The sequence below is a fragment of the Engystomops pustulosus genome, chromosome 11 (assembly GCF_040894005.1).
Source record: "Engystomops pustulosus chromosome 11, aEngPut4.maternal, whole genome shotgun sequence".
NCBI lineage: Eukaryota > Metazoa > Chordata > Amphibia > Anura > Leptodactylidae > Engystomops > Engystomops pustulosus.
The window spans coordinates 25341012-25360937 of NC_092421.1; the positions used below are offsets into that span (position 1 = coordinate 25341012).

General features: G+C 45.1%; 1 protein-coding gene and 1 long non-coding RNA gene across 4 annotated transcripts in view; one reads left to right on the forward strand and one right to left on the reverse strand.

The window, feature by feature from the left end:
* The window catches only part of LOC140106526 (uncharacterized), a 126658-nt gene that overhangs the window by 13242 nt on the left and 93490 nt on the right, over positions 1–19926 (forward strand). The gene's annotated exons all lie outside the window — the stretch shown is intronic.
* The window catches only part of LOC140106194 (uncharacterized), a 60271-nt gene that overhangs the window by 10599 nt on the left and 29746 nt on the right, over positions 1–19926 (reverse strand). For 2 of the 3 annotated variants that reach the window (XM_072130474.1, XM_072130475.1), the window contains exons 6-12: positions 10245–10837; positions 9089–9227; positions 5864–6688; positions 3384–3562; positions 1735–1882; positions 756–826; positions 86–104 (exon numbers count right to left, since the gene is read on the reverse strand). In XM_072130474.1, coding sequence (XP_071986575.1) covers positions 86–104; positions 756–826; positions 1735–1882; positions 3384–3562; positions 5864–6688; positions 9089–9227; positions 10245–10837 — 1974 coding nt within the window. The remainder of the gene's footprint in view (positions 1–85; positions 105–755; positions 827–1734; positions 1883–3383; positions 3563–5863; positions 6689–9088; positions 9228–10244; positions 10838–19926) is intronic. The other variant, XM_072130476.1, reaches the window with a different exon arrangement.

Genomic DNA, 19926 nt, shown 5'->3' on the forward strand with positions numbered 1-19926 from the left:
ATGAAATATATGAATATATATGAATATATATATATATGAATATATGCGTGCTGGGATTTGGAAAATTTATAGTTATAATACATACCTTTAGCATTCACATAACCCTGTAAAATAAAGTAAAATAATGTTAAATAATAACAACTCCTATTATTTTTTATGTTTCCTAAATCTTTAAAAATAAATTGCTGTATTGCACTGTTTTAGTACTTTAGTTTACAGAGCTGAAGTCTTTTGATGTACCAGCAGATGTTTTCATGGATCCCATCTTGGGCACTGTAGGGTATGGCTTTTGATCACTTTTAATTACAATTTTTATGAATGGCAAAATGCTAAAAAATTGACAATTCAATGTGAATATCTCTTTCCATTACAGGGTTCACTGTACTGCATAAAAATTCTAGATTTTGATATATCGGATATTTTAGGAGGTGGATATAGTGAACATGTTTATGTTTTTATTTGATTGTTTATTTGTATATGGGTGTATAACACAGCAGACATCCTACCAGTATTTAGACTCAACCGGTCACTTTGAAGGATTGGTCATTAATATGTGTTGGTTGGGGTGTGACACAACTGTTTCACACTATGGATGGAAGCATAAGCTGACAGCTCTGTTCCTAGTGTAGTTGATGCCCTGACTCACTGCAGGTAAAACTGAGAGAACCTGTCATGAGAATTAAGGGTCACAAGGGTAAGGGGCAAGCAAGGAGGGGTAATTGTAAAACCCTTCTTTTAGAAAATAAGTACTGTACCCTCAGTATGTCTTCTGGATTTATATAACTGCAGACGGTGACCACTGAATGAAATACACGCATTTTGGTTCCTGAAACAAAGAGAAAAATGTTTTCATTTCTAAATACTATGTAAAGTTCATTTTACAGATATCAGGTTTTAGTTCTGCTAGATGTGTACTACACATAGGTGTCTACTCTGTAGTAGGCTGAGTGACTCACATCTAGCTGCCTCTCTGATGCTCAGGCAGAGCCGGAATAAAGGAGGGGCTCCCGGGGCTTTCACCACTTTCACTTTTTAAGGGGCCCCCACCAGTTTCCGACAGTCAGCGACTCAGCTCAGCTGAGTCGCTGACTGTCTCTCTGTGCGATGTGCATCGCACAAAGGGGTCTAGGATGTCAGCTGTGTCAGTGAGACACAGCTGCCATCGCTGGAGGAGAACGCCGATGCACTGTTTCAGTGGAAGCAGGTTGTGATGGGACGCCAGCAGCGAGTGATGACATCATGCTGTCAGGCTATATACTACAGGAGCTGACAGTTGCTGGAGTGGTGTCCAGGTACTCCATGTTAGACAGGGCTTTAGACTCTTTGATACCATCTTTTTACTCGGTTTGTCTGTCTCTCTGTGTGTCTGAGAATAGGGACTGTTACCCAGTTGTTGTTTGCAATATAGTACAAGGTCCGGCAAGTAGGCATGGACAGTGGTGTTAGGAAGTTCAGGGATTGCGCTTCTTCCCTGTCTTGACATGAAAAAGTTTTTTTTTAACCTTAATTTAATTAAATTCTAGAAGGGTTTTCTGGGAATGTCACAAAGCCATAAAGTCAGAATGGAGGCTGGTAATTTTAATACTACTGCCTGTCCCCAGAGGTTTTCCCAAATTGTCTGTAAAATATGCCTAAATACACCTAAATTGGTAATGTGGCCAAAAGTTTCCATAATACTTCTCCTACCAAAAAGGTCACCATCTGTATTTATTCCTGCTGTATTATTCCACATACCCAAATTAGTTTTGTATGTATTCAGTTCCTGTAAGACTGTATCAGTTAGTTTGCGATTCCTTGCACAAAAATCCAGATTCGTTTTTACAATATTCCACAAATCAGAAGGGATTGACTTTGGCATTTTTGCAGTGTGTTCTGATGTAATCTGTCGGGATTAAAATTGTATTCATAGTAAATCAGAATTTTACATAAAGAGGAAAAATATTGTAAAATGATCGAAGACATGTATTTTTATTGAAAATTATATATATATATATTTATATGGAATCAACAAAAATGGCAGCACTTCAAGGTTTCAGTCCAAGAAAAAAGTAACTTTTATTCCCACATCAAGCAATGTTTTGGCACAGAAAGGCTCTTTATTGTAAGAGATGAAACGTTGCTTGACATGTGGGAATAAAAGTTACTTTTTTCTTGGATTGAAACATTCTATACCAATGGATGGACTTTGTCGGAGTTCTGGGCTTTGCACCTAAGTATACATTTTTGTACATGTTCTGCTTGTTTACATATATATATACACTCACCAGCCACTTTATTAGGTACACCTGTTCAACTGCTCGTTAACACTTAATTTCTAATCAGCCAATCACATGGCGGCAACTCAGTGAATTTAGGCATGTAGACATGGTCAAGACAATCTCCTGCAGTTCAAACCGAGCATCAGTATGGGGAAGAAAGATGATTTGAGTGCCTTTGAACGTGACATGGTTGTTGGTGCCAGAAGAGCTGGTCTGAGTATTTCAGAAACTGCTGATCTACTGGGATTTTCACGTACAACCATCTCTAGGGTTTACAGAGAATGGTCCGAAAAAGAAAAAACATCCAGTGAGCGGCAGATCTGTGGGCGGAAATGCCTTGTTGATGCCAGAGGTCAGAGGAGAATGGGCAGACTGGTTCGAGCTGATAGAAAGGCAACAGTGACTCAAATCGCCACCCGTTACAACCAAGTTAGGCAGAAGAGCATCTCTGAACGCACAGTACATCGAACTTTGAGGCAGATGGGCTACAGCAGCAGAAGACCACACCGGGTGCCACTCCTTTCAGCTAAGAACAGGAAACTGAGGCTACAATTTGCACAAGCTCATCGAAAATTGGACAGTAGAAGATTGGAAAAACGTTGCCTGGTCTGATGAGTCTCGATTTCTGCTGCGACATTCGGGTGGTAGGGTCAGAATTTGTCGTCAACAACATGAAAGCATGGATCCATCCTGCCTTGTATCAACGGTTCAGGCTGGTGGTGGTGGTGGTGTCATGGTGTGGGGAATATTTTCTTGGCACTCTTTGGGCCCCTTGGTACCAATTGAGCATTGTTGCAACGCCACAGCCTACCTGAGTATTGTTGCTGACCATGTCCATCCCATGACCATGTCCATCCCATGGTCAATGGTGATGTGCAGCCGACAAATCTGCGGCAACTGTGTGATGCCATCATGTCAATATGGACCAAAATCTCTGAGGAATTCTTCCAGCACCTTGTTGAATCTATGCCACGAAGAATTGAGGCAGTTCTGAAGGCAAAAGGGGGTCCAACCCGTTACTAGCATGGTGTGCCTAATAAAGTGGCCGGTGAGTGCATTTAAATAAGCCTTTATGTTTCAACACAATCAATGTCTGTATCACTTCTAATAATTTCTCAACCTTACCTCTTTCACAAATTCAATACCATTGAGGTGAGCCAACTCTTCAAATGGTTGTCTGCCATATAACAGGACTGAATAGAAGGTAGCAGCAAGCATCCACACTTCTGTATACCTCGAAAAAGTTTTGTTGGATAGGCTTTCAGGAGAGCTAAAATAAGCTGCAATTTTTTCGTTAGGGTCACCTTATTGAAAACAGAAAGGTTATTACAAATTAAAATATTTCTAAACACATTGTAGGCGATCAGTGTCAAAAAGCTGTAAACCTTTAAAATCAATGGATAATTTTCTATCATTTGATTAAAGGGGTATTCCCACAAAGACAAGTTTCTTATGCACTCAACATAGCATAGTAACACATTCTCTAATTCACTGTTATTAACAGTAAGTCCAACCCTTCTCTATCAGTCCTGGTGTACACAATTTGTACTCAGCAGCCTAGGGAGTGATAGGAGCTAAAACAGCAATAAAATTGAGTAACATTGTAAAGTAAGGGGTTAAAATGATCTTTATTGGGTAAACATCACTAGGAGATTGAGATTTGAGAATTTTCTTCCGTGGGAAAACCCCTTTAAATATTTTTAGGTATCTAGGTCTATCATGAAAATACAGTTAATTCTATGGACATCTTATAGAGTAAGTGGAGCAAATCAAATTGGACAGTTGCCATAAGGCAGAATGGGGCACGTTTACTAAGGCTCCGTCAGACGCATTTCCGTCGGGTATCCCGAATTTTTCTGATTTGCCCTGAATTGCACAGGGGTTTTTGGCGCACGCGATCGGATTTTGGCACATCGGTGCTGGCTTTCATGCGACACAAATTGGGGGGCATGGCCATCGGACAACCCGACTGTTTAGGACGAACCGCAGAATTTAAAATTTAAATTGTGTCACAAGACACGCATTCACTTACACTGGGAAGGAGAAGATGAACTCTGACGGACCTGAGCGGGGAAGCGACACATGCAGGAAATTGGATGCACAATCTTAGTGAATCGCGGCAGCTCCGAATCCTCGTTGGACAACGCACCTCAGGGATCGTGGCGGGACGGGTAAGTAAATATGCCCCAATGTGTTAGAGCAGAAGCTTCCATGCGACACAAATTAGGGGGTGTGCCGTCTGACTGTCCGGATTCGGACTGAGCGCGGGATTTAACTTTCAAATTGTGTTGCAAACCCCAGCACTTACATGCACCACTAAAACGATGGTGAAATCTGTCAGACCTGAGTGGGGAAGCGACACATGCAGGATATCGGGCGCGCGTTCTTAGTGAATTACGGCACAGTGCATGATCGTCGGACAAGGCACTTTCTGTGAACTCCAGCGGCACTGTAAGTAAATGTGCCCCATAGTGTCCTATCTGCAGGCAACATGTTATAGTGCAGGAGGAGCTGAGAAGATAGTACATTGGGGCACATTTACTAAGTGTCGCATGCTGCACTTTTGTCAGACTGTATTTACAAATCTGTCCTAAGACAGAAAAAAGCCTTATCGGTCAGGCCTAAAATGTAACTTTTATTAAATATTTGAAGGTAAGACTGAACCAAATTACATCACACTAACTCTTAAAATTACATGTTTGGACTGCTGCCATAACTCTTAAAATATTTAAGGTCGATATCCCCTCACTGTATTAGTCTAATTGTTGGATCTCTGCAGCGATCCTATTGATTTAGCAGCCTCAATCATGACATTAAAATTTTTTTGTCAGACCGTGCACATTCGTCATGGCTAAAACGGCTTGCACAGGTATTTAAGAAGTGTCTGCGCTGCGATTGCATGCATGTGGTCTCTAGAAAAAGGACATGGCATGACAAGAAAAACTAAGGAGGGTGCGCTACATTTTAGACTAGCTACAACAAGGTCTCAAAGTAGAACTCAACAAACTTGACAGATTCGTCATCACAATGAATAGACTAGGGTGGCACAGTCTGAGCTGGTGACACATTAAAGGACATCTACCACCAGGATGAAGGATTGTAAACCAAGCACACTGATATACTACCAGGATCTGCTCTTCATTTGGTTTCTTATGCCCTGTTTTTTTTTTTAAAGGCTTTAAATTATGCAAATGAGCCTGAGGGGCTTTGATATCCATAGGTGTTAATGGAGCCTGGAGACTCTTAGACACAGTTGCATAATTTTAAAATACTTTTTTTCTTAAAAATAAGTGCATAATAAGCTAAAAACATACAACTACAAAGTTAAAGTATAAAACTATGATTTCTTCCATAACTCTATGCCATTCTATTCAGCTATCAAGATTTTCATTTACCGTACTTTTCGGACTATAAGGCGCACAGAAAATCCTTTGATTTTCTCAGAAATCAAAGGTGCGCCTTATAGTCCAGTGCGCCTTATAGATGAACTTAGACATTTTAGCAGGCATTTATTGATGGTGCACCTTATAATTTGGTGTGCCTTATAGCCCGAAAAATACTGTATGTAATATATTTTATCAGCAACAACTACTTTATGGCTTTACCTTGGATGCAATGGAAATCAATATCATCAATGTAATCATCCGCAGCCCTGCCTGAGTCTATATATTCACCTCTTCGGGCAAGTAAGAAGTTGCCCAGCTTAACTGTAAATGACCCGTCTTCTCTAGAGACAATGATAAAGCTGGCTGGTGTAATATCACAAAGTATGATGTTATTTCTGTGGCAGTGAGCTACAGCCGCAGTGATATCAATGAGTATTTGCATCATTTGAAGCCAGGTAAGTTGGTTTTCCTTTGCATGCAAAAACTGTAAAAGGGGTTTGCTTTGTTCAACTGCAAAAAATGGCAGCTTGCTGTTCTGTGGGGCCGATCTTAACGCTACAATATTGTCATGGACTTGACATTCTTGAACATATCTGGACATTTCAATGAAGCGTTGATAGGCATCATCTGTAGAGTTGGTTTGCAGAATATCATTCCATGTCCTCTGTTTAAAGACATAAACGAGTGCCTCTCCTTCTGGAGTTCTTGCTTCATAGATGGAAGCATGTGAATATTTTGTTGGTATTTCATTATTAAGTAATAAATCTGGGAGGTAATGGTCCATATGTGCTCGTATGCACTTATCCACTAGGGTTTCAGGCACTTTGACCAAACTGTTACCCAGCTTAGAGATTTTCTTAGAAGTAAAGTCTCCATCAAGCAACCGTGGAGCGACAATGTCTCTGACAGCTTTGTCTGGGTGGTAGACGAGTTTGCATAAGACATGTTGAAGTAAGATTGGAAGTGGTTTATTTTTTTTTAATCGTCTTTCTCGGGTCCATGAATCAATTTTTTGAAGGAGATCCATACAGGGCTTCAATGCTCCTATAGATAATAAGAAATATCAACAGTTTAAATGATTCATCATAATAGTCAAACATTGCTTGTGACTTAGGAAAATATCCTTTGTTGAGTTAGGCACGTTCCACACTTGCGAGTGTGATGCGATGAACACGCATCACACTCGCAACGCATCTCCCGGCCCGATCACTGCAAACCGGAACTGATCTGCCATGCTGAGTTCTGTTCCGTTTTGCAGCGTTCATGCCGTGATATCTGGGCAGCACGTGTTGTGACTACGCCTAAAAAACCTGAAAGCACTGATAAATGTCCCCCATAGTGTTTAACCAGAAGCTTTCTACGTTGTTTACTGAAGAGAGGGGAGGGGCTTTGGTTAACGACCTGGCCCTTTTTGGTTTTGCATTTCCATTTTTTACTCCCCACCATCAAAAATCTATAACTTTTTTTTAATTTTTACACGTAAGGAGCTCTGTGAGGGCTTGTTCTCTGCACTTCATAGTGACGGTATTTAATATTCCATGCCGTGTACTGGCAAGCAGGAAAAAAATTCCAAATGCAGTGTTATTGGTGTAAAAATGCATATGGGTCTTTTTTTTCTTGTAGGCTTGGATATTACGGCTTTCACTGTGCGCCCCAAATTACAGGTCTACTTTATTCCTTGGTCTCGGTGCGATCACGAGGATACCAAATTTGTATAGGTTTTATAATGTTTTCATACATTTACAAAAATTAAAACCTCCTGTACAATTTTTTTTTTATTATTTTGCCATCTTCTGGTGCTAATAACTTTTTCAGACCCCCTGGCTGGCAGTATATGAGGATTTTCCTCCTCATTTATTACATTGTACAAATCGCCTTGACCCGAGGCGACCAATTGCCACCCCACAATGATGTCACGGGGAGCAACAATATTCACCAAGCTTTTCGACGGCGATGGACGGGTTAACACCTGCGATCTGTGCCAACGCGTGCCATACTATTACTAAATATTTAGATTTATTTTATTTCAGTTTCATACTCCCCACCTTACAAAAGCCATGCTAGTTCTATTCTTCTGTTACAGAGCTGCCCTTGGGTTTGTTTTCTGTGTTAAAAATTGTAGTCCCTAGTGGCACCAATTAACTCCTCCTTGATGCAGTGTTTTTTTTTTCAGGATAAATAGAGCTAGTTAATAAAAGTTTAAACATTTTTTTTTCATTTTGTATCTTTTTTAATAATATTTAGAACTCTTTCCATTTGTACTTGAAGAAGGGTGTTCCGTCCAAAACGCGTTTACAGTTTATGGAATAACTAATTTTTAAATCTAACAGAGGACCCTCTCCCTAATAGCACCGTGCCAGCTCCTTTCTTGGTTTTCTAACCCCATTGTATGCATGTCTCTGACACTAGCCGGGAGCTTGTCTATAGACTTTAGACGTCAGCGGGCGGTCCAAAAAAAGTTAATATTTTTTGCAAAGTACTAGAAAACTGTAAATGACATTGAAATTTTGTGAAATTATAGAAAAACGCTGCTGTGCTGTTCCATACTTGTATGGTCCATATGACACACCTCCTTTATTCTTTAGGTGTGTATGCTCATTGAAATTTGTAGCTTTTCCATGTTTTAATACCTTAAGAACCTTCACTATTTTCTGACACCCCTAACTTTTGCAAGGAGATCTGGAAGCTGTCATTGTTTGCAGATTGAACACCAATTTGGAAACGGCAAGACTTTTTGATCACTATTTTTTACAATACGTCATTCACCATATGCAATGTTTATTTGTGTGCGTAAGAAAGGGTTGATTACAATTTGAATCTTTTTTTTAATTTGTTTTTACAATTTTTTAAGGGTAACCCGCTCCTACAATGCAATGTTTGGCAGTATAATATTTATTATATTTAGTTAACCATGACTAAGGGTGTATCCCAAAATGCATAGCTTCTTGCTAGTATGGACTTGCTAGGATAAATTGTATCGGGAAATTCTTTTTTTCTACAATATTATGGACATTCTCAGTGGGTTAACTCCTCTGCATCCACCTGATATGGAACAAGCTCGGATTATTACTCAAGGTGAAAGACTTCTGTGCGTCCTGCCTTCTTTTCTTGTGTATAATATTTATATACTGCTTCAGCCTACCTTCACCCGTTTGTTATAGTGGTGCTTAGTTTGCAGCTCTTAGACTAATGTCAACTTATCAATACCCCCCCATGACAGTACTGCGGAGAAAATCGGGGGCAAAATAGTTGAATGTGACATTTGAATGGTTGACAACCAACAATTGCTGCAAACACTGCAGGTGTTTACAGCGGGTTTCCGGCATGAGTAAATACTCAATGGATTGAGTTAACAGCTCTCCAGCGCTCCTTATAACACTTCTATTGCGCATAATCAAATATTCAACAACTTAGAAGCATATTCCCTAGGAATAGACCAATTACCTTCTGTACGGGTTTCATGAGTGTACTCTGTTATTCTTTCAAACACATCAAGAAACACTCCCCAGTGCTTTCTCCCAATTCCTTTCAATATTTGTGAGAAAAAGAACACACTTGCTGGCTTGAAATTCTTTTGAAAAAGCTAGAAAAATGAAATATAAATTAATTGCGAATAGTGATTTTAGTAATCTCAGCTGATTGATCACCTTTTCTATAAATGTAATCTGTGCAGATGAGGCTACATAAAAAACATAACCACAATTTCACCATAAAATCGCAGTAATATAGGAGTCAAATGCCGGTCCAGGATGCGAATGACATAAAAAATTTATTCAGCCAAAAGGGATAAAAGCATAGCAATGGTGAAAACAATACATGGCAGTATGGGGAAAAGGCAGCCTCCCTCCAGCAGGTGCTGCTGCTACGCCGAGGTCCGCCGGAGTTCACCTTCTTCGTCCCGGTGCATGTGAGTGCTGATCTTGTGACACAAATTCTTTTTTAAATTCCGAGTTTTTTCCGAATTTGTCAGGTTGTCCGACGGCCAGGCCCCCAATATCTGTTGCGTGAAAGCCGTTGCCGATGCGGCAAAATCTGATTGGGTGCACCAAAATCCCGGGCCAATTCGGCAAAAATCGGAAATCGGCGGGAAACCCAACGAAAGTGCGCGATTCAAACCCTTAGTAAATGAACCCCAATGTGCGGCTTATATGCATACTCAGTATTTATTCTTCAAACTTTTTTGTTTTCTAGTATACTGAGTATTTGTTTTGTAGTCTACAACTCACAATTTTAATGTAAGCAGGTGACTCCATCCATGCCTCATGACGTGGTTTCGTCAAGTGATCACTCAGGGTGGAGCTACAGCTTTCTTTTAAATTGGTATGTTTGTTGATGGTAAAATGTAGCTTTTCGAATCATGGGTAAGTACGGGATTGTTCGAAATATGTAGGAGGAATGCTGCCTTTCTGTCTGTCCATACTGCCATCGTTTTCACCATTGCTATGTTATTGTCCTTTTTGGCTGTATAAGTTTTTAATGTTTTATCTAGCTTTGGAGCTGAAGCCTGGATTTTCACATCCTGCACTCTATATTTTCTATAAATGGACCTCCTGAAACTTCTCCACTCTCACCTAAATGTAAATATTTGTTTCTTTCATACCTTTGCAGCAATTGCTACTATGAAAATGTGCGTCATGTCCCGAGGGAGACTGGTTAAATCTTTGATCATTTCATTTGGTGGTTTTCTCTTGTTGGGTAGTGATTTGATGTCTATATTTGAGAGGCAATTTTCAAGTTTCTTGACGTAAACTTTGTTATTGTCCAGTCTGTTCGGCCAAACCTTTATCTTGGCATGTAGAGAAGCAGCAAGGTTAAGGTACAATTGTTGACAAAGCCGATCAAGTGGTTTTTGGCTGATTTTACACTGTGCTAATGTCAGAGTTTTCATGTACTTCTTCAAATGTAAGTCACTACATTTGTATATTCTACAAAATATTGCAACTAAAATCCAGAAATACAGCTTCATATAGATAATTGAATCGTATTTCCCTACCAAGCTTCTGATGCATTTTTCAAAGGTTTCATGTGGTATACTGTCATCATTACAGAGGTTTACTATATTTTCCTGGATTAATATTTTTAGGCGAATGGCTGCACAATTCCTTATAGACTCATTTGTGTTACAGCAGCGACCAATAAGTCCTTCAAGAGATGATAATTTGCAGGTACTTTCAATCGAAATCTCTCCATCTACTGAAAAACAAAACCAAATTATTATATGTCTACAGGTAAAATTAAATTCGAGTTAGAAACAGTATAACACACAACTACCATCTGAACTATTGCTTCAGATGGGCATGTGCAGTCCAAGCATCATAGTTATGTGAGGAACTAGTTATGCAAGTTCTTACTATAAGATGCACCACAGAGACGCAGCTGTAAACACTCTCAGCAGAGGACAGGCTATGTCAAGGAAGCGTACACAGGAAGGCAGGAACATCACATGTTCCTCCAGTGTCAGACAGTAGATGTTCTCCTTATGGAGACTCTAGAGCGGCCTCTGGGAAGGCCGGAAGAAACTCTGGAGCGGCCTCTGGGAAGGGCGGAGGAGACTCTGGAGCGGCCTCTGGGAAGGCCGGAGCAGCTCTGGGAAGCTGCGGAGACACTAGATCGGCTTGTGGGGATGCCGGAGCAGCTCTGGGAAGCTGCAGAGACACTGGAGCAGCTTGTGGAGAAGCCGGAGCAGCTCTGGGAAGCTGCGGTGGCTGAAGCGCCGCTGGAGCAGCTCTGGGAAGCTGCGGAGGCTGAGGCACCACTGGAGCAGCTTTGGGAAGCTGCGGGGCTAAGACGCCGCTGGAGCAGCTCTGGGAAGCTGCTGAGGCACTGCTGGAGCAGCTCTGGGAGGCTGTGGAGACACTGGAGACACCGGGACCAAAGCAGGACAGGCGAGGTAGCCGAACTTGAGGTGGTTCAAACCTGGACTGGATTTTTGCCAGGAACTTGGTATGGGTAACCATGTCCGGGTCACCGCTATCCCATAGAGGAGAAGCCCAGTCCAGCGCTTCTCCAGAGAGCAAAGAAAAAACAAATGCCAATTTAGAGCGTTCGGTGGTGGACTGAGAGGACATCAGTTTGAAGTGCAGCGAGCACTGGGCAACAAAGCTCCTGCAAAAATTGGGGTTTCCATCAAATTTTTTAGGCATCAAAACTTCGTGTCCAAGTCTACTGCTGAAAAATATGCCGGGGTGACTGGAGCAACGGGAGGAGGAATCGCGGGAGCCTGCTGTTGGGAGACAATCATCCTTTGAAGGGTAGCAGTGAGTTTGTCCAGGAGTTCTTTTTGGGCAGCAATTTCTTGCGACTGCTGGCCAATACGGCTGGGAAGGTCACCCAGTAGCTGGCGTGAGTCCTTGGCACAGTGAAGGGCTTTAGCACGTTACAAGACCTTGTAGTCCATGGCCTGATCACTGGGGTGCGGGAAGAGTCTCTGGGGCTAAAGTCTGTGGACTCCCTGGACCACTGCAGGGGATAACGATGCTAGCTGAAACCCGGGAGCGGAGTCTAAGTGGATTCCTGGTCTTCGGCAGGACCACGGGAAGGCAGGACCACGGGAAGGCAGGACCTCGGGATGGCAGGACCTCAAGATGGCAGGACCTCGGAAGGATGGCTGGCAGGACCTTTAAAGGACGGCTGGCAGGACCTCGGAAGAACGGCTGGCAGGACCTCGGAAGAACGGCTGGCAGGACCTCGGAAGACCGGCTGGCAGGACCTCGGAAGACCGGCTGGCAGGACCTCAGAAGGCACAGGATAACCGGACCGCCACAGGATAACCGGACCGCCACAGGATAACCGGACAGGATAACCGGACAGGACCGTCACAGGATTACAGGACCGCCACAGGATTACGGGACCACCAAAGGATTACGGGACCACCACAGGAACACGGGAACACCACAGAAACACGGGAACTCGGAGGAGTCTGGAACGCTCAGGAATCAAGGAGGCATCTGAAAACACTCAGGAATCTGCGACATGGATCGCGGGGGCACCCATGACACAGGACCGGACCAGGGGCTGCGCAGCACAGCAGGACACAGGTGCCCCCGCGATCCGAGACACGGATCGCGGGGTCACCCGTGACATTGGTCATATCACTAAAATAACTTGATAACTAACATTTTCCATATGTCTGCTTTAACTTGCCATCATTTTTCAAAAATCTTTTCCTTTATTTAGGAGGCTTATAACTTTAGGTGGAATTTTTCAGATTTTCCCGAAAATCATCAAAATCAACTTTTGGAGGGTCAATTTAGTTAGAAGTGAATTTATAAGGCCCATATGACAGAAAACCCCCACAAATAACACCATTTTAGAAACTACACCCCTCAAAATATTCAAAACAACCTTTGGGAATTTTGTTAACCCTATGAGCGTTTCATGAGGGTGAAAAATAAATGAGTATGCCAGTACCCATTTTGTCACTGTACCCTGCTGTAAGGGCACAAGGAGGCACTTGGAAGGGAAAGAGCGTTGTTTCGTTTTTGGAGGGCAAATATGGCTGAAAAAGTTTTCATGTGTCAGGATGGATTTGGAGAGCCCTTATGGTACCAAAACAGAGTAAAGCCCCAACAAGAGACATCATTTTGGAAAGTACACCCCTTGGACAGTTTAGCAAGGTGTAATTTGCCCCTACAGGTGTTTGCTTCAATTAGGTCCCTAAAAGGAAAAAGATGAAAATTTTCCCAAAAAGTCACTTTTATTGCTAATTTTTGTATCCCATAAGGCATTAAAGATGAAACAACCCCAAAAATGTGTACTAGCATAAAATTGCCCCACACATGCAAATAAAATGTTGTATGGGTACGCTGTGAAGCTCAGAAGGGAAAGAGGAGCGTTGGCCTTTTAGAAGTCAAATTTGACAGACATCCTTTACATGTGTCAGGATGCATTTAGAGAGCCATAGTAGTACCAAAACAGATGGGAACCCCAACAAGTGTCACCATTTTGGAAAGCACACCCCTTAGAGAATTTAGCAAGGTGTAATATGTGTATTTGTTTGTAAAGGTGTTTGATTTAATTAGGACTAGAGATGAGCGAACACTAAAATGCTCGGGTACTCGTTATTCGAGACGAACTTTTCCCGATGCTCGAGTGCTCGTCTCGAATAACGAACCCCATTGAAGTCAATGGGAGACTCGAGCATTTTTCAAGGGGACCAAGGCTCTGCACAGGGAAGCTTGGCCAAACACCTGGGAACCTCAGAAAAGGATGGAAACACCACGGAAATGGACAGGAAACAGCAGGGGCAGCATGCATGGATGCCTCTGAGGCTGCCTAATCGCACCATTATGCCAAAATTATGGGCAACAGCATGGCCATGACAGAGTGACAGAATGAAGCTAGATAGCATCTAAAACATCCAATAATTGACCCTGACACTATAGGGGACGGCATGCAGAGGCAGCGGCAGCAGCGGAAGGCTAGAGAGTGGCATGGCGACATACCCTAAATGGACTCAGGCTTCAAACCAATGGGTGGCAGAGAGGAACCAAAGGAGGTGAGCAAGAAGCGCTCAAATAATATCGGTACATGATAAAAGTTTGCCAGTATATTTTGTGGATTACACAGCAGGGTGGCGACAAAGTTAACATGGAAGCCATGAAAACAACCCAAAATTCTGCCTGACACAGCTCGTTTGATAAGGGGACCATGTATGGAGGCAGTGAACTAGTAGTAGATTAAAGGTGCTGCAGTTAAAACTATGTTAGTTGGATCTTGGCATGGAGCTGGCGCTCCGCTGCCAGGCGAGCTTTCGCCAATCCAAGCCCCTGTCTATAGGCTACTCCCCAAACAGCACTTCTAAGAACCTTTTGTATAAGATCAAGTGTAGTAGCGTTCTTATAAGTTTAGGATATGGCGGGTGAGGGGAATGTAAACAGATGCGCAAGAAGCGCTGAAATAATATCCCTAAATGGTAAAAGTTTGCAAGTATATTTTGTGGATTACACAGCAGGGTGGCGACAAAGTTAACAACTTTGATGTGGAATGCCCTGTAATAGCTCTTGGGCGGTGTGCCTTTTATCGCCTAGGCTCAGCAGTTTCAGCACCGCCTGCTGTCGCTTAGCGACGGCACTGCTGCTGTGCCTAGAGCTACCGACTGATGGCGCCATGCCCACGGATGGTAATTCGGAGGAGGAGGAGGTGGAGGAGGGGTGGGAGGAGGTATAGTAGGCCTTTGAGACCTGGACCGAGGTAGGCCCCGCAATTCTCTGCGTCGGCAGTATATGACCAGCCCCAGGGTCAGACTCGGTCCCAGCCTGCACCAAGTTAAGTGTAGTAGCGTTCTTATAAGTTTGGGATATGGCGGGTGAGGGGAATGTAAACAGATGCGCAAGAAGCGCATGATGCGCATGGAGCTGGCGTTCCGCTGCCAGGCGAGCTTTCGCCAATCCAAGCCCCTGTCTCTAGGCTACTCCCCAAACAGCACTTCTAAGAACCTTTTGTATAAGATCAAGTGTAGTAGCGTTCTTATAAGTTTAGGATATGCCGGGTGAGGGGAATGTAAACAGATGCGCAAGAAGCGCTGAAATAATATCCCTAAATGGTAAAAGTTTGCCAGTATATTTTGTGGATAACACAGCAGGGTGGCGACAAAGTTAACAACTTTGATGTGGAATCCATGAAAACAACCCAAATTTCTGCCTGACACACCTCGTTTGATAAAGGGACGATGTATGGAGGCAGCTATATGGACGACTTTTGGAGGTAGCAATGGAGACAACGTGTGGAGGCTGCTATGGAGACAATTTAATTTGGATAGTGCCTGTATGTGGCAGTCCCAAACATTTTTCAAACCAGAGGAGCAGGTAGGTGGCCCTCCAGTAAAATGGGATAGATTGAGTGCCTGTATGTGGCAGTCCCAAAAATGTTTCAAACCAGAGGAGCAGGTAGGTGGCCCTCCAGTAAAATGGAATAGATTGAGTGCCTGTATGTGGCAGTCCCAAAAATTGTTCAAACCAGAGGAGCAGGTAGGTGGCCCTCCAGTAAAATGGGATAGATTGAGTGCCTGTATGTGGCAGTCCCAAAAATGTTTCAAACCAGAGGAGCAGGTAGGTGGCCCTCCAGTAAAATGGAATAGATTGAGTGCCTGTATGTGGCAGTCCCAAAAATTCTTCAAACCAGAGGAGCAGGTAGGTGGCCCTCCAGTAAAATGGAATAGATTGAGTGCCTGTATGTGGCAGTCCCAAAAATTGTTCAAACCAGAGGAGCAGGTAGGTGGCCCTGCAGTAAAATGGAATAGATTGAGTGCCTGTATGTGGCAGTCCCAAAAATGTTTCAAACCAGAGGAGCAGGTAGGTGGCCCTCCAGTAAAATGGGATAGATTGAGTGCCTGTATGTGGCAGTCCCAAAAATGTTTCAAACCAGAGGAGCAGGTAGGTGGCCCTCCAGTAAAATGGAATAGATTGAGTGCCTGTATGTGGCAGTCCCAAAAATTCTTCAAACCAGAGGAGCAGGTAGGTGGCCCTCCAGTAAAATGGAATAGATTGAGTGCCTGTATGTGGCAGTCCCAAAAATTGTTCAAACCAGAGGAGCAGGTAGGTGGCCCTGCAGTAAAATGGAATAGATTGAGTGCCTGTATGTGGCAGTCCCAAAAATGTTTCAAACCAGAGGAGCAGGTAGGTGGCCCTCCAGTAAAATGGAATAGATTGAGTGCCTGTATGTGGCAGTCCCAAAAATTGTTCAAACCAGAGGAGCAGGTAGGTGGCCCTCCAGTAAAATGGAATAGATTGAGTGCCTGTATGTGGCAGTCCCAAAAATGTTTCAAACCAGAGGAGCAGGTAGGTGGCCCTCCAGTAAAATGGGATAGATTGAGTGCCTGTATGTGGCAGTCCCAAAAATTTTTTAAAACAGAGGACCGGGTAGGTGGCCCTCCAGAAAAATGGAATAGATTGAGTGCCTGTATGTGGCACTCACAAAAATTGTTTCAAACAGAGGACCGGGTAGGTGGCCCTCCAGAAAAATTAAATGCATGAAGTACTATAGCAAGAGCCAGTGGGCCCTGTCAAAAAATAGCCATTTTCCTCTGCTTTACTGTACAAAGAGGAGGAGAAGGAGGAAAATGAGGAGGAGGAGGAGGAGTGGATCAATTATTCAGGTTGAGCTTCCTTCACCTGGTGGAGATTGGAAATTCTGAGAAATCCAGCCTTTATTCATTTTAATAAGCGTCAGCCTGTCAGCGCTGTCAGTCGACAGGCGTGTACGCTTATCGGTGATGCTGCCACCAGCTGCACTGAAAACCCGCTCGGACAAGACGCTAGCGGCAGGGCAGGCAAGAACCTCCAAGGCGTACAGCGCCAGTTCGTGCCACATGTCCAGCTTTGAAACCCAGTAGTTGTAGGGAGCTGTGTGATCATTTAGGACGATGGTATGGTCAGCTACGTACTCCCTCACCATCTTTCTGTAAAGATCAGCCCTACTCTGCCGAGACTGGGGACAGGTGACAGTGTCTTGCTGGGGTGACATAAAGCTGGCAAAAGCCTTGTAAAGCGTACCCTTGCCAGTGCTGGACAAGCTGCCTGCTCGCCTACTCTCCCTCGCTACTTGTCCCGCAGAACTACGCACTCTGCCGCTAGCGCTGTCAGAAGGGAAATACTGTTTCAGCTTGTGCACCAGGGCCTGCTGGTATTCATGCATTCTCACACTCCTTTCCTCTGCAGGGATGAGAGTGGAAAGATTTTGCTTGTACCGTGGGTCCAGGAGAGTGAACACCCAGTAATCGGTGCTGGAATAAATTCTTTGAACGCGAGGGTCACGGGATAGGCAGCCTAGCATGAAATCTGCCATATGCGCCAGAGTACCAACGCGTAAGAATTCACTCCCCTCACTGGCCTGACTGTCCATTTCCTCCTCCTCCAACTCCTCCAACTCCTCTTCTTCTGCCCATACACGCTGAACAGTGAAGGACTCAACAATGGTCCCCTCTTGTGTCTCGCCAACATTCTCCTCCTCTTCCTCCTCATCCTCCTCCACCTCCACCTCCTCCGATATGCGCTGAGAAACAGACCTCAGGGTGCTTTGGCTATCAACAAGGGAATATTCTTCCCCCGTCTCTTGTGACGAGCGCAAAGCTTCCGACTTCATGCTGACCAGAGAGTTTTTCAACAGGCCAAGCAGCGGGATGGTGAGGCTGATGATGGCGGCATCGCCACTGACCATCTGTGTTGACTCCTCAAAGTTACTCAGCACCTGACAGATATCAGACATCCACGTCCACTCCTCATTGTAGACTTGAGGAAGCTGACTGACCTGACTACCAGTTCTGGTGGAAGTTGACATCTGGCAGTCTACAATCGCTCTGCGCTGCTGGTAAACTCTGGATAACATGGTCAGTGTTGAATTCCACCTCGTGGGCACGTCGCACAACAGTCGGTGAGCGGGCAGTTGGAGGCGGCGCTGCGCTGCCCTGAGAGTGGCAGCATCTGGGCTGGACTTCCTGAAATGCGCACAGATGCGGCGCACCTTCGTGAGCAAATCAGACAGATTGGGGTATGTCTTGAGGAAACGCTGCACTATCAGATTTAACACATGGGCCAGGCATGGCACATGTGTCAGTCTGCCGAGTTGCAGAGCCGCCACCAGGTTACGGCCGTTGTCACACACAACCATTCCCGGCTTGAGGTTCAGCGGTGCCAGCCACAGATCAGTCTGCGCCGTGATGCCCTGTAATAGCTCTTGGGCGGTGTGCCTTTTGTCGCCTAGGCTCAGCAGTTTGAGCACCGCCTGCTGTCGCTTAGCGACGGCACTGCTGCTGTGCCTAGAGCTACCGACTGATGGCGCCGTGCCCACGGATGGTAGTTCGGAGGAGGAGGTGGAGGAGGGGTGGGAGGAGGAGGAGGCATAGTAGGCCTGAAACACCTGGACCGAGGTAGGCCCCGCAATCCTCGGCGTCGGCAGTATATGAGCAGCCCCAGGGTCAGACTCGGTCCCAGCCTCCACCAAGTTAACCCAATGTGCCGTCAGCGATATATAGTGGCCCTGCCCGGCAGCACTCGTCCACGTGTCCGTGGTCAGGTGGACCTTGTCAGAAACGGCGTTGGTCAGGGCACGGATGATGTTGTCTGACACGTGCTGGTGCAGGGCTGGGACGGCACATCGGGAAAAGTAGTGGCGGCTGGGGACCGAATACCGAGGGGCGGCCGCCGCCATGAGGTTGCGAAAGGCCTCGGTCTCTACTAGCCTATAGGGCAGCATCTCCAGGCTAAGCAATCTGGAGATGTGCACATTAAGGGCTTGGGCGTGCGGGTGGGTTGCACTATATTTGCGTTTCCGCTCCAGCGTCTGGGGTATGGAGAGCTGAACGCTGGTGGATGCTGTGGAGGATCGTGGAGGCGACGATGGGGTTTTTGTGCCAGGGTCCTGGGCAGGGGGCTGACTAGCAGCTGACACAGGGGAAGGAGCAGTGGTGTGCACGGCCGGAGGTGAACGGGCTTGTTGCCACTGAGTGGGGTGCTTAGCATTCATATGCCTGCGCATACTGGTGGTAGTTAAGCTAGTAGTGGTGGAACCCCTGCTGAGCCTGGTTTGGCAAATGTTGCACACCACAGTCCGTCGGTCATCCGGTGTTTCCTTAAAGAACCTCCACACTTCTGAAGATCTAGCCCTCGCCGCAAGAGCCCTCACCACGGGAGCTTCACTAGTTGACAGTGGCGCTGATGCACCAGCTCTGGCCCTGCCTCTCCGTCTGGCCCCACCACTGCCTCTTCCAACCTGTTCAGGTCGAGGACTCTCCTCCGTCTCAGAAGCACTGTGTTCACCCGGCCTCTCAACCCAGCTTGGGTCTGTCACCTCATCATCCTCCGATCCCTCAGTCTGCTCCCCCCTCGGACTTCCTGCCCTGACAACAACTTCCCCACTGTCTGACAACCGTGTCTCCTCATCGTCGGACACCTCTTTACACACTTCCACTACGTCAAGAAGGTCATCATCACCCACAGACTGTGACTGGTGGAAAACCTGGGCATCGGAAAATTGCTCAGCAGCAACCGGACAAGTGGTTTGTGACTGTGGGAAGGGTCCAGAAAACAGTTCCTCAGAGTATGCCGGTTCAAATGGCAAATTTTCCTGGGAGGGGGCAGACTGGGGGGGAGGAGGCTGAGGTGCAGGAGCTGGAGGAGTGGGGATTTCGGTGACATGGGTGGACTGCGTGGAAGACTGACTGGTGGTGGACAAATTGCTCGAAGCATTGTCAGCAATCCACGACATCACCTGTTCGCACTGTTCTGGCCTCAACAGTGCTCTACCACGAGTCCCAGTAACTTCAGACATGAACCTAGGGAGTGTAG